General features: G+C 37.1%; 1 protein-coding gene across 1 annotated transcript; it reads right to left on the reverse strand.

The window, feature by feature from the left end:
* Window positions 1–14: 14 nt before the first annotated feature.
* LOC148411630 (anthrax toxin receptor 2-like) lies at window positions 15–12296 on the reverse strand. Its single transcript, XM_088434901.1, has 17 exons — window positions 11996–12296; window positions 10587–10658; window positions 9954–10025; window positions 9742–9823; window positions 9247–9351; window positions 7887–7955; window positions 5952–6032; window positions 5826–5886; window positions 5650–5745; window positions 4285–4354; window positions 2627–2705; window positions 1823–1918; window positions 1691–1747; window positions 1174–1269; window positions 508–684; window positions 328–408; window positions 15–194 (listed from the first exon to the last, which is right to left on the reverse strand). The coding sequence occupies exons 1-17, from the start codon at window positions 12115–12117 to the stop codon at window positions 162–164; spliced, it is 1449 nt and encodes a 482-aa protein (XP_088291027.1). The 5' UTR covers window positions 12118–12296; the 3' UTR covers window positions 15–161.
* Window positions 12297–14417: the final 2121 nt, after the last annotated feature.

Below are 14417 nucleotides of genomic sequence, written 5' to 3' on the forward strand. Positions count from 1 at the left end.
CTTTTTTTTAAGAAACAAATGACATATTTTTGATTTTTATTTTGAAAAACCAGGATAAATGTATAGACATTTAATAATTATTTACATATCCTCACACAATATATAACACTCATCTTTGGTCTAAGCTAGTAATGCTGTAAATTGTTGGTTCTGTTTCAGTCTCAACGAACTCGAGTGAAGTTGATGCAGCGCCCCTGTGGACAATTAAGAGAATTGCAGTTAAACTAATTGTTTGAAAACTTAGGTTTATTAACATAAAAACGTATAAGATCATTCAAATAAAAAAAAATACTTGATACCTAAATTTAAATGGGGTAAATGTCTTACCCTGTCGTGAGGTGTTGGCCTCAGGATTGCCACTCTGTCGTACTGCCTTCTCAATAAGGCCAACAACGCATCAAAACGCCCCTTAAGGTCACATCAAAAACGAATACATACTGTAAATATCATGAAGCTTTATTTAATTCAATATGTGTACTGTAACATAACGATGACCGTATGGCTCACCTTGATTGGCGTGTACCATTTGGACTCCGGTAAGGAATTGTAAACGGGCGGAGGCCTTGGCGGTGGTCGAGGTATGACGAAGTCCTCCTCCACATCATCTGGCATAGTGACCACCGCGTTTTTGGCTTTTTCCAGCCTTGAGCCTTCCTCTGTGGAGCCCTTCTGCCCCCAGCGGACCTATAGTACATACATCTTGGTGCATAAATGAGGAAAAAAGTCGACAAACCCCTGTTCAAATAACATATTTTTTGTGACACAACTAAAAGAAATAAAAAAAATAGACAGAAATGAATCATTTAAATAATGGTGCCACCATTAATAATCTATACCATTAAATCAACAACAATTGTTTCAAGAGGTTAAGGTAAAATAATAGAAATAATGTTTGCTAAAAGTGTGCACACCCGGAGATCAGTTCATGCTACACCATTTAAAGTGCATCTGATTAATCACAAATTAATTTAAACAATATGGTAACTGGAGCCTTAGAGATGGGAGGATTAGTAAGCAAAGCACAAAACCTTCAGGTCTGCTCGAAAACAAATCAGGATTATGCTACTTGATAAAAATTATAGTAGGGGAATGACAAATGCTATTTGCGATTCATCCATCCATCAATTCACTACCGCTATTTGTTATTCATATTTCTAAAACATTTGAAATTACCTCCATGCGTTTGATTCCACCTGGTCCTCTCCCCCCATAGTATGACGCGTCCACTGTGGGCCATTTGTGTTTAGGGAACAAGTCTTCCTCTTGTTCCTAAAATGAATACATGAAAAAAATAAAACAATAAAAGTGGAAAGAAACCCAACTAAAGACTAAAAATGCAGACGGCATATTTTTATTATACTTTAGCAATATTATTTTGACAATTCTTTCCCATTTTGAATCATCCCAGTCTCTTAAGATGTTTGTTTAATATAAATTGCATTTGAATCAGGTAATATTAATTCACACACTACAACTGATTGCCTCTGAGCAACTGAACGCAACAATAGCAGTACCAATAATAGTCACTAGGTGACAATGTTGCACTGTTCCTTCAATTGCAAAAGCCATTTGCGTCACCCTAAAAAGCCCCGTAATAATTACCTCCACACTAATTATCCTTCACGCACAATTTATCTGCTGTTCTTAGCTGACTACGCGTTTAATTCTATTATTTTTGTGGTCTACTCACAAGTATAGGAGGAGGAGGAGGAGGAGGCGGACGAGAGGGTGGGGGGTCTCTAATCACCTGGGGTGAGCAAAATCAACAATCAAATGTGCTTCTAGAAAACAAGGTTTGTGCTTCAAATACAGACACACTTACCACGGTGCAACACAGAGGCCAGAACCACCAAAGTAGACCAATAACGAGCAACAGCAAAAGAGCCAACAGCAACCAGAATGCCCAACTCCCATTTGACTGTGGCATACACCAAAACATATTATGTATTGAGATATAGTCATGAAGAAAGTCAAGTTGGAAATTTCCCATTACAATTACATTACTTATTTAATAACAAACACTCAATATATTAAAATGAAATGATGCTATGGAATGCACTTATTAAAAGCCCAAACATGGACATCAGAGCCGATATAATATACGGTAGTAATACAATAATGTGATTTCAGTGATCCCACACTGGGAAAATGTACAGTATACTGTATAAAGTCTACACACCCCTGTTTAAAATTCAGTTCTATTTAATACACATATACTGTGTATATATATATATATATATATATATATATATATATATATATATATATATATATATATATATATATATATATATATATATATATATATATATATATATATATATATATATATGCATAAGAAGGTGTTTGCAGATCAACATTGTTTAAAAATACAGATAGAAATATTTCATTTTGAGCGCAATAAATTTAAATATATATACAAAAGTTTTGCTTTTTGGGATAAATTACTGAATAAATTCACATTTCCAACATTTGAATGTGATGCATGTTGAAATAGTGTATACTTATTTGATTCCAGTTTCATTATATGTATTTGTTTATTCATATAGTACATTTTTGCTAAAATCACTATCTATAGCTAGACATACTGTACATTTTTATTTTTCATTCTAATACAGATACTCACACAGTTTGTAGCTTTGATAGTGATGGGTGCAGCTATGTATGACTTCCCATCGTTCAAACTGACCAGCACCTCAACTGCTCTGCAAAAACATCAGACAAACTCATTTTTTTTTTCTTTTACCATGCATAATAAAATGCATAATAAACACATGCACAATTTTGTTAGCATTTTTTTTCAGTGCTTACTCTAGTCTCCCACAGCCATGTCCTGGATGGAGTGAACAAGTTACAATCCCATTAGCTACTGTTTGTTCAATGGTTTGTTACACAATAGAAGACCTTATTAGTGTCATGCATCTTGATGACCTTGCCAGTGTCCTACAGCATTAGTGCCACAAAAATTGACTCAATGGGAAAGGGAAGTCATTTCCATTGTTAAGCTTTCATTGTATTCGGAGCGGGTTTCCCCTTGTTTGGTGATAAAGTCTCGAAAATAAAGACCCTAAGCCTGGAGAGCACTGAGTAGGTGTGAACTGTATTTATCCGTCAAAATCATTTGGAGGGTTTGTTTTCAGCTTAATCTTTGGGAGTCCCCCAAGTTTGAATGCATTTTTTACTTAATGTGTCTACTTTGAACTGTGGCTGCCCTCGTACTACCCGTACAAGAGTAAATAGATGGCCAACTTATAAAAGGAGATGTTCATGTCTTTTAGTTTTGTTTTGTCATTGTATTCGGAGCGGGTTTCCCCTTGTTTGGTGATAAAGTCTCGAAAATAAAGACCCTAAGCCTGGAGAGCACTGAGTAGGTGTGAACTGTATTTATCCGTCAAAATCATTTGGAGGGTTTGTTTTCAGCTTAATCTTTGGGAGTCCCCCAAGTTTGAATGCATTTTTTACTTAATGTGTCTACTTTGAACTGTGGCTGCCCTCGTACTACCTGTACAAGAGTAAATAGATGGCCAACTTATAAAAGGAGATGTTCATGTCTTTTAGTTTTGTGTTCATCTCGGGTTGGGAAGGTGAGACTTTGCACCAAATTCAGTCAAATAAACAGCAGTATTTATTAAGTGGCGAAAATATGTGCTTGTGAGCACACAGCCAGACAATCAATGTTGTAGTAAATAATTCACCTACAGGCAAAACTGTTGTCATGAGTAGTGGTTTCTGGAGGGGACCAATTTGACAGGAGGAACGGGTGTTTAGTGTGTGCAGTCTCCTGGCACTATTTTGTAGTTTAATGTTATGAAAATGGCTGTTTCTGGCTCCAGCTCCTCGCAACCCTCCGGAGTATATAAGGGGTCAAGATGATGGACGGATGAATGTTTTGTGTCTGCCCAGCATTCAAGCGACGACATGGCGGGCACAGCAGCAAACCAGTGAGAGGCGTGGCTTCAGTCAATGTGACAATTCACTTCCTGGTTAGAAGTATCAGAACCAAAAAGCTCATATTTCATGAAAAATGAAATTGTCAATGTGCCAAATGTAATTGCGAGGCATGAATCTAACTGTGTGAAGTTTAAAATATCATGGTATGGACCCTTTATATGAAAAGCTCATACGTCACAATTAATTATGTTGCAATGTAATGCTGGTAATGATATACAGAAAATCACCTGACTACTGGTACTCTTTAAAGAAACTTTAAACTAAAAAGAGCCAGCACGCCAGACTCAGTCTTTGACCGCTAAAGCGTGAGTGTATGCGTGTGTGTGTACTTACTGTCCGACCTCATGCAGGATGGGGGCAGGACAAAACAGATAACCTTCTCTAACTGGTGTTGCCTTCTGGCCTATGAAGAGTCGACCAGAAAATGTCACTTTCAATTTGTTCTTCATATTCTGACAATCAAGTCAATTGACTACCTGACTCGCCACGCTTTTATAGCATTCATTTAAATCCTGCGAGGATGGAGGTTTCTAGTTTGTGTTGTTTGTTGGGATGATAAAATGAAAAAAACAGGAAGTATGATCCAGTCATGTGGTTTTGTGTCTCCATCCATCTTATAATAGAGCCTCATCCTCCCTCCCTCATTCCCTCATAATGCCTCATCTGTTCTCCGGCTAGAGTCGATAAAAAGCAGCTACTGTTTGACTCTCCTTGGCAGTGCAGAGATCTGTGCATAGTATAATTTTAGAGATGATGATGATGGCGTAATTGTATTTTAAGAGCCTGCATGAGAGACTGGCTCCTCAACAGTTCAAAACAATGATTCCAGCAAGCACTACCTGACCGTGAATTCCCAACAGTTGTAAACCCTGATCTGACTTATGTTTGAATTAGTGTGACAATGTGAGCGCTACATCAGCTTTTGAAATAGGATGACATCATGATAACCCGACACTGTATAACGAGAAGTACATTTACAATACGAATGAATTATTTGATGTTATGGAGTTAGACTGGTTGGTGTATTGTTTGGAATTTATTATAGAGGATTTGTTTTCTCGAGATGAAGTCAGATACTTCATACGGTTCTTGGTTACATATTTCAAAGTATTTAGGTGCCAAATAAACGATGGTCAAAAGTTTAAAGGGATAGTACACTCATTTAGACATTTTAATAGTAATGATTTTTTGGTCTATAGTTAATTTGATGGCTAAATTATGTTGTATGTACAAATGATACGTTCAAAAGCACATTCTTTCCACTTGCTATTTACTGAAAAGGACATAACATGCTCAAGAATCAGGTAACAACCAATCACGGCTCAGCTTGCAAATGTCACATGACCAACCACTCAAAACAGGTGAGCCATGATTGGTCATTATCTGAGCCTTGAGCACATATGTTTTTAAATGTTAAAAATGTGTTTTTAGATGTATTAACTGTACAGTGAAGAAGTTATTCATTCTACCTAAGTCACTGCAATGAATAGAAGATTAAAATGCATTTCTTGCAGGAAATAATAATAAATAATACTGCCATTTAAAAGAAAGTTTGATTCACTGACTGCCAATGGAGAATATAGAAGTCAAAAATTCATTTTTACTAGGCTGACAGTGAATGAGTTAATATATTTAATAACACATTTTTCAACTTGCTGTTTAATGAAAATGCCATTATATTTGTTAAGTTCGACTCACTGTATGTGTCTTGACCGACTGTGAGGAAGCAGAGAACGTTGTCTGTCCTCTTTGATCCACTGAAGCCACTTCCTCTCAGGACCACATTGAAAGATTCTGCAGACAAACACGCATACTATCATAATGTGATGTTACTATATGGAATGTCATACATGTAGCACATTTTATTGTCATACCATTTACGCAAACACTTGATGGCTCTATTGTGAAGATTTCTGAACAGGACTGCTTTAGGATCTGAGTGGAGAAGCAGGGTTACGCACTGCACATGAATGAGCGAATCATTTGTGATCAAAGCCCACCGAGCTGACGACATCTTTGAGAGCGTGAAACCCCGACAACACCGGGAAGACTTGCTGGACCCCGTCTGCTATTTCAGCAAGCTGCAGCACAAAGACAATCGACTGCATAAGGCCTTGAACTCAAAATGTATGCATGTACGGTTGTTTACATTTTAGCAATCGTTCAGTGGCTGATTTGTTATCTACTGCAGGGTTTTAGCAGGAAAATGACATGAGAACCTTTCATCTCCTGTTTGACAGGAAGCTCGTTTGGTTTATTTAATTAGAGCACTATAATGACTTCCTCCTCCAAAGCCCCAAAGCACTCTGGGTCATCAGTATGGGGTTAAACGATAAAAGGTAGCGTTAACCATGGAAGATGTCACTAACCATAAGGCCATGCCGTCAGTAGTTATAAAGTCATCATTTTACATTTGTATGAAACACTTTCATAAGCTGTTAACCAAACAAGTCATATTGGACAAGCAGTAACGAGTTACTTCCTCTGGTGTGAACATCTTGTTTAAAACAGATTACAGCTACAAAAAAGTCAAATTACTGTACACTGCAAGTATTAGTCATTTTCTGCAGAGAATAAATAATACATGACTCTGAATATTGTTAAAGTGACTATTTATATGTGTTCCTGCACTGTTTGCGTTCAAATATGTATTTCTTAAGGATTGAATTAACAACAGCATGAAACATGTTGGGTTCGTTAGCACACCTTTAGCATTTTGCAGGATTTGTTAGCATCAATCTTGCTAACTTTAGTTAAGAATATGGCTTTATTAACTACGCAATGTGTAATTCTCTTTGTTTTATGTTCACGTTTCAACGAGGTATGGACACAAAAACTTTAATAAGAGCAGGGCCGGATCGACAACATATGGTGGCCAGGGGTGGCCACGGCCACCTTTACACCAAGGGGAAATTTTTAATATCAGATTTTTTTTGCTATTTTTACTTATTCTTCTATCTCTTCTCAATGACCAGTAATCTTTATCGATATAAAGATTTACATTAACATTTATATAACATGCAATTGTATATTTCATGAAATACTTACTGTGCATAACATTTTTTACAAAAGCACTTGTTGTAAAATTGTCTGCAACCAAGTGAACACATTGCAATAAAATTCCTGCTTGCAAATCAAGATGAAAAATAGTCACAGGACAGCAAAGATTTAGATGAACTTTTACTTGGGTCTCTTGTAAGTCAAATCAGCAAATGTTCTTGCATCCATTAGTTTTATTGGTTTCTGTCCAATGGGCTCTATTGGTAAATCATAAAAAAGAACAGAAAAAAAAGAACAAAAGCACAGCGATTATGTGTCTGACTTGTGTACCTTTTAGTGCTGTATTTGCATCTGTTTTAAAGGCAGAACTCATTGAAGTGTGACATTCTGAAGTCTGTGTGTGTATTTTTGTCGATCGCTTTGAACGCAACGGGGGAGGTTGTGGGAGTCTCGGTCATTAAACTTCACTCGCTAGTTCTGTCTTCCCACTACCCCTTTAGAACACAGGTGGCATTCCTCCTTTGTTATGCCTCTGATGCTACATCAGAAAGTGGCAAAGTTAAATGTTGATTTTAACCCTCCATTCTTGAATCAAAATCTTGAACCAATCAAAATCAGTAGTATTTGCTTTGACAAGAAGCGCTCCATCAAACTTTAGGATAAAATATTAAAGTTGATCGTTTCATCTTAGTAGCCATTGGCACAAAAACAATCAGTCAAAGGCACAGAGAGGAATCCAGCTGAGTTGAAACATTGCTTAACAATGTTTTCACAAACAGCCCATCGCCCTTGAGCTTAAAAGCCTTATCCTCTGCTTTTTATCCATCTTGTGAGACGTCAACTGATATCCCAAAAACACAAACACATACAGACACACACTGAGAGAGATAGAAACCCCTCGGTGTGGCGGAGTGCAAACATCTCAGAGCCCCTACCTGCTTATGGTCAAAATCCATAACCCCCACACAGTACACTCGCGCTCCAAAACCTCTCGCTTTGTCTGCCTGCGGGCAACAAAAGCAACAAGTCAAACCAAGTATAAAACAAGAAGAGGACAACAATATGCTAGGAATTATTATTACACAGGTAGTATAAGGCTAGTTTATGAAGCTTAATGAATTTTGACTGGAGTCTTTACAGATATATTTATAATTGCATTGTCATCGCTGTCATATTTACTATCATTTAGAGCGCTAACTAACATTTGCACTGGAAGCACTGGAGCAACAAACTTTTTAAATTGGGTGCACTGCCCAGGATTTGGTCACACTTTTGAGACGGTAGAGCATGACCATATTTCTTGATGTATGGTCATCTCAGTTTTTAATGTGCTAATTTTATACGACTAAGACTCACTGTGACTCAAGATATGGTATTTGCAAAATAGCTTACTTTAACATGAACTGAGTGCAACAAAAAGTGGTTGGCAAAATCCATCAATTATTTTACATTCTAAGTATAAAAGAAAACAATGAAAAACAAATTTTGCTTTTATGTCAACTGAATGTCGTCAAAGACATTGTTCCCCACTTACAGTATAATTGAGTGCACACATTGCAGGGGCTATGTAGAAACTCATCAAAGCTCAGATAACTGATCAAAATCAAATAAAACGGGATACTATGGCTCTGAAGATTATTCTTGTTCAGGGTTTTAACAGCTATTTAAGGTGAACAATTCTAAAAGTACCCAAGGTTTTTTTTTCACTAAATATTTATATGATTATATACTCTGGACAGGTTTATTTTTATTCATTGACTAGAATGAAAAATCGGCACCTTTGAGTTTTAAATGTCTGTCTGCGTTTGAATGCACCATGTGCACAATGGAGTTAGGAGCTAACACTAGCTGGAGACATGTGCCATATCCTACAATGATAGCTTAACTGAATAGTGACTTCTTAGCATCCTTAATCAGCGCTTTATTCTATTTTTTTTTTTTAGTGGCTGTGTGTCTATGTCGGTACCGCTGAGATGTCGCGGCAAAATAAAAGGAAACAAGAGGGCGATCAAGCTAGCCACACCATCATCACAGTTGTGAAGGCTAACTTCAAAATAAAAGTCGACTACAGCTATTGCATTGTCGTCTATGTATTATTTGGTGTGTTTATTTTGAAGTTCGCCCTCGTAGCACGCCAGTGGCATAAGATGTTATGTTGCTACTTCTTTTTTGATATATATTTTTTTTGTCGCTGTGGTGAAAGGTTTTAATACTTTACCTACATTACTTAACTACTGGGAAGAAGTAAATTATGACCTCACATTGTGATCTAGTGCAAATGAGAGTGTGATTCACCTCCTGCACACTCAGCTCAAAGGGGTAAACCTCCAGCTTGCCATCAGTCAGAACAATGATGATGCTGCGAGACGGCGCTGTTTGTGTCTTCATCTGTTCCGACACCTGAGAAGTCAAAGCCAAATGTAGCAATAACACTCAATCATGTATTTTTTATTTTTATGGATGATACACTATTTATCTGGAGGGAATTTATCTATCTAGCTATTTGTCAGTGCATTTGGGTATCCTACACTAAAGATAAAAATAAAATTGAATCAAATTTTAAGCAATAAACCCATTGGAATTTGGTGAGGAGTTGGATGAAGAAGAACTAAAAATTATATTTTCCACTATCTGCTGTCACAGTAAACTTGGGTTGCGATCAAGTAAGACCTGGTATTTTTTCGACAGTCAGATGGGCATATGGCCTATTCGCATTACTGGGTCCTCCGCCTGTTATAATGTAACCACTTCGATGTAACTGCCGCTTCCCTTGGGATTGTGTATACGTACTGCTTTCAAGCCTTCATGCATGTATGTTTCACCAGCAGGGTTGATTTGGCTCAGTTTAGTCAAACCATCACTTATTTTGGACCTGGGAATCCACAAAGCACATTGTCGACAAGCAGGTTGAAATATACACAACACTGATAAGAGGGCAGTTTCTGTGTAATCTAGTTATCTGCGGTTTTCCATTTTCAAAGGAGAGGAGGAGGAGAAATTACCTGTCTCCAGTTAATGGCAGGATTACAACTGCTTGGGCTGAAAAGACAATGTAGGATACTCTCATCCTGGGACTGAAACACATTCATAGAGCACCTCATTTAAGAAAAAAAAAAAAAAAACGGAATTTATACCCCAGTAGTAAGAACTAAGCCTTCAGCATTGCCAGCAGCACTCCCTGTGTCTGTCCTGACTACCACCTCCACATCTGGCTCACTGTTATGAGTTTATATTTAGTAACCTGCTATTAAACCCAAAGATATCCCACACACCCTCTCCACCATTAGCCAGAAGGAGTTTGGAGCCTTGTCTGCGATGTCAGCTCCCCCAAATAGTTTTGCCCTACTTTTTTGGACTCCCATTTATGTTCCACTTTAAAGACCTATAATAAAAGTCCTGCTTGGCTTTGTTTTGAAAAGAGGATGTACTGTATGTGGAAGAGGTCTTTGACATAAAATAACAAGAAAGGTGGTTAACCCATTCACTTCCTATAGACGTCAAAGATCAATTTTTACAGGTCTGGCAGTAAATGAGTAATAATTCCGCCTCTCATGATACATCGCTGGCTATAGATGTCAAAGACCTAGTTTTACTGGTCTGGGAATGAATGAGTTAAAATGCCCCCGCTCACCTACCTGACAAATTTATTGGTGAGCTGCTCCACAAATCCATATATCTCATGCCAGTGTCCTGACACACTGCCTGACCTGCAAACACAATCAGCGCACACGGAAAAAAACCCTTCTTTTAAAACGACACATAAATGCCAATTCTAAACTAGGTAATGCATGCTGAATAATGTTCTGTCACATCTAACAAAATAAGGAACCAAACAAGCAGATGCAGTCCAGTTTTTTACCATTGGAAACCACACCAACAAGATGAGTGTGTGGTATAGAGCATGTTAATGAAAACGAATTACAATTAGAATGACAATATGGACTGGATTTGTGGTATGCTGTAGTTAAAATTACATTCAATTGCATTGCGGTATATAAAAAAATTATTGTCATTGCATTTATGACTTTGAGGAATGAGATGCAACCTTAAATGTGCATCAGTAGAACAATATTACTAACACTAATGAGAAACTAAAAATTGGTGTTGTTACAATTAATTAGCTAAGAATACAATTGGGCCCATTAAAGACCTATTTTTTATTAGCTATTAAAAATGCCTTTTCTTTTTTCTTTTCTTCAATTGACGTTGCATGTGTTTGTTTATTTTTATGTCAGAGTAAGGTGGGGGGCAAACATGCTGCAACTGGCAGAACACTACAAATACGAGAAGGCAATCAAATAAAAACAAAACAAAGAAAAAAACTATTGTAAAAGTTTAAAAAATGCTGCAAAACAAAATTATGCACTCACAAAACAACATGAGCCATACTAAAAGAGAAAAAAAATGCCAAAAAAATGCATTGGGATAAAAACAGCTGCAATGATAAAATATGCTGCAAATTGACACCACATACCGGAAGCAATAACACTAGGAGGCGGGACTGAAATGCATTGACCAGTCACACCAAAAGTAGTGCTAATAGTACAGTAGTTATTGAAAAAGAAAGAGAAAGATGAGAATCTGTCTGGATTTGGTCTCGACCTTCAACTCTCTCTCTGAATGTCTATTTACTTCAATTGTCATATAGTAGTAATTTTACACTGTGATTACAGTACCACTGTACATATGCTTTTATACCTTCCAGTCAATATTTCATATGTGCTGTGCACTGTTTCAGAATAAGGCAAAATGAGCAACAACGCACCTGAGCCAAGATTTAAAGTCAGTGCTGCACTGAGAATAACGTGTAGTACATTTACTGTGTTATTACACTTTATATGAGCACCATATTCACACTGTATAAAGTATCCACTGAAAATTATTGTGCCACTTTTTCCGCAAGTAAAGTTCAAATTAAGGCTAAAGGGTAGTGTAAGGTTAAAGCTGCGGTGGAGCAGTGGGAACGTGAATACTCGTAAACACAGCCATACAAGGACAACGAATGTCCACTATCGCGGCATGTTACCACGCTCGTATGTCTCACCTGTCCAAAACAAAATAAACATCGAATGCACCATTGCAGGACTCTTCTTCGACGTCCGTCAACGCGCTCACCAAAACAGCCGTTAAAAAAGGGATTATGCAGCACACCCATAAACGACCCATAATCCACGCACATCGGAGTATTTTGGTTCCAAAACTACTACGATCTTATGTTATGAATCTTTCATATCGGTGGGCTTCATTATCCCGCGCGGTGCGTTCAAGTGCCTTACATCCTGGAGTTCAGATACTGTACAGATTGAAGATTATCATCCAGTGCTGTCCGAACCATGTGGTCACACCCGAACAGCACCACCCTCTGTGCATTTCAGAATTAAAGCACTGCTGGGTTACATTAGAACAGTACATTCAACCGTAAAACAACCATTCATTTGTGCTTTTCCGCTTCCTAAAGACGCAACATCATGGTCACAATAATAGGTACACCAATATATCAATTCCAGTCTTCCAGTAAATGGAGATTCTTTTGATTTTTATGTATTCCTATTTAATTAATTACACTTTGGGTGAGTTTTGTTCATCGTACAATTCTTTATATTGACCAGAATACATAATGAATTGTACAGTACTTATTTTGTAATTTCTCGTGTGAAACCGCTGTGACTATGCTTTTACGTTGATCCTGTTTTGATTGTAATGTATTTACTTACTACGATAGCACGTAATATCTGTTTTGTGCGCCTCTTCTATACATATTGCAAAATTGCAGACCTTGAAGATAGAAACAGCCCAATTAAGTAGCGTAATTTTAACACTTATGTTGGTACTGATCTGACGCTCGCATATACACGCGTGGAATATTTATATAATTGTAAAATTGTAATGGTGAATTTTTTTTATTTTGTCCCAAATACATCTAACGTTGGTTAAAAAAAAAAAGAAAGAAAAATAAGCTTTTATTGTAAAATCAACACGATCACAGTTCCTGTGTTGCTTGAAATCATCTGTCAATGCCAGAACAGTTGGCACTGTTTGCAGCATAAATAGTCAATGACAGGGACAAGAAGTATGAAAAGCATGTCAGGCGACTTGGCTGGGCGGTCTAATACAACTAATTTTATCATTCATTATTGCAGATATTTTTTAGATGTAAGTATTTAAACTGTGCTATGGATGCCATCTTGTCACGCCAATAGAAAACTAATGTAAAATTTGTTCTTGATGACCACAATGTCCCAACGTATTTCACGTTAACATAAAACACTAGACCACAATGTCTCCAACACAAACAAATGCACACTGTTCTTACAAATGAATTGCAGAAAGCTCAAAAAGGCCAAAAGTGTATTGTTGTATTGAGCAAGAAATCATTTTTCATTTTCAGTTCTTGACATGTGTGGATTCCATTTGCATATTTTTCGTTGTGATCAATTCTAGAAAGTATCCCGAAAAGACAGAAAATGGACCTGCCCCATTAAAAATCCACATTATGTTTTTATAATGCAGCATAAATGATAAGAATGTCTCTTTACAAATCAGTTTTCAAAGAGTCTGAAGTCATGACGTGAAATAATACATACCAATGTCATTCTGTCAGGACATTGAATGTTTGCCTAATGCAGGATCCCCTTGGAGAGATCTGTTTTTGCTTCACACTGGCCCTCTTTTGTTTGTGGGTGTAACCATTACATTACAGGCCAATAGTTCACGTAATACCATATGCCCCACCATCCAGCCCTCTTCTTTTTGGCTTTTCATCCAACAGACATATGTGGAACATGTACATAGAAGGTTCCATACAGAACCATTTTTTTGCAGTGAACAGCTGGATACTGTACAGGAACAGACCGACATTAGTATAAAATGCAATTACATAAATTACCCTATGGCATAACAATTAACGTCATATGGTTCAATGAAAACATGTTATTTAAAAGAAAAGACAAAGTTTGACCAACGTAAGTTGGTTCTTTTCTATGATCTCAGGGGAAATCAACATATTTCCCATCTGTCACGTCAAAAAAATATCTGTGTTATAAGCGTAGTTGAGGTGGGATTTTCCCTTTATGGGGCAATTGTTGAAATATTTTTTGTAGTGTTAATTTTATGAATTTGAAAAGGATGTCAGGCTATGGTAATTGACTTCAGATGTAAGAAAAAAAGGCAGTAATGTTCTCTTATGTGGTCAACAAAGCAATTACAGTACAACCAAACAATTTTACTCTGAAGTTTCCAAAAAAAAAAGAAAAGAACATTTTTTTTTGGATGTCATCAAATCCCCTTTTTTGTGAACAGAAGAGGTTGAGAGTTCCTTATTCCTTATTCGTGGTTTAGAAATCAAATGGGAACAGCTTACACTCATAAAAGGGACGTGGTCAAAGTATTTGTTTATTTTTATTTTTGCAATGGTGTATGAATGAACTGCAGGTGAAGTACTCCCACTTGACCACACAGTGGCGGTA

This window comes from Hippichthys cyanospilos, chromosome 15 (assembly GCF_059441005.1).
Source record: "Hippichthys cyanospilos isolate Australia breed blue-spotted pipefish chromosome 15, RoL_Hcya_1.0, whole genome shotgun sequence".
Classification (NCBI taxonomy): domain Eukaryota; kingdom Metazoa; phylum Chordata; class Actinopteri; order Syngnathiformes; family Syngnathidae; genus Hippichthys; species Hippichthys cyanospilos.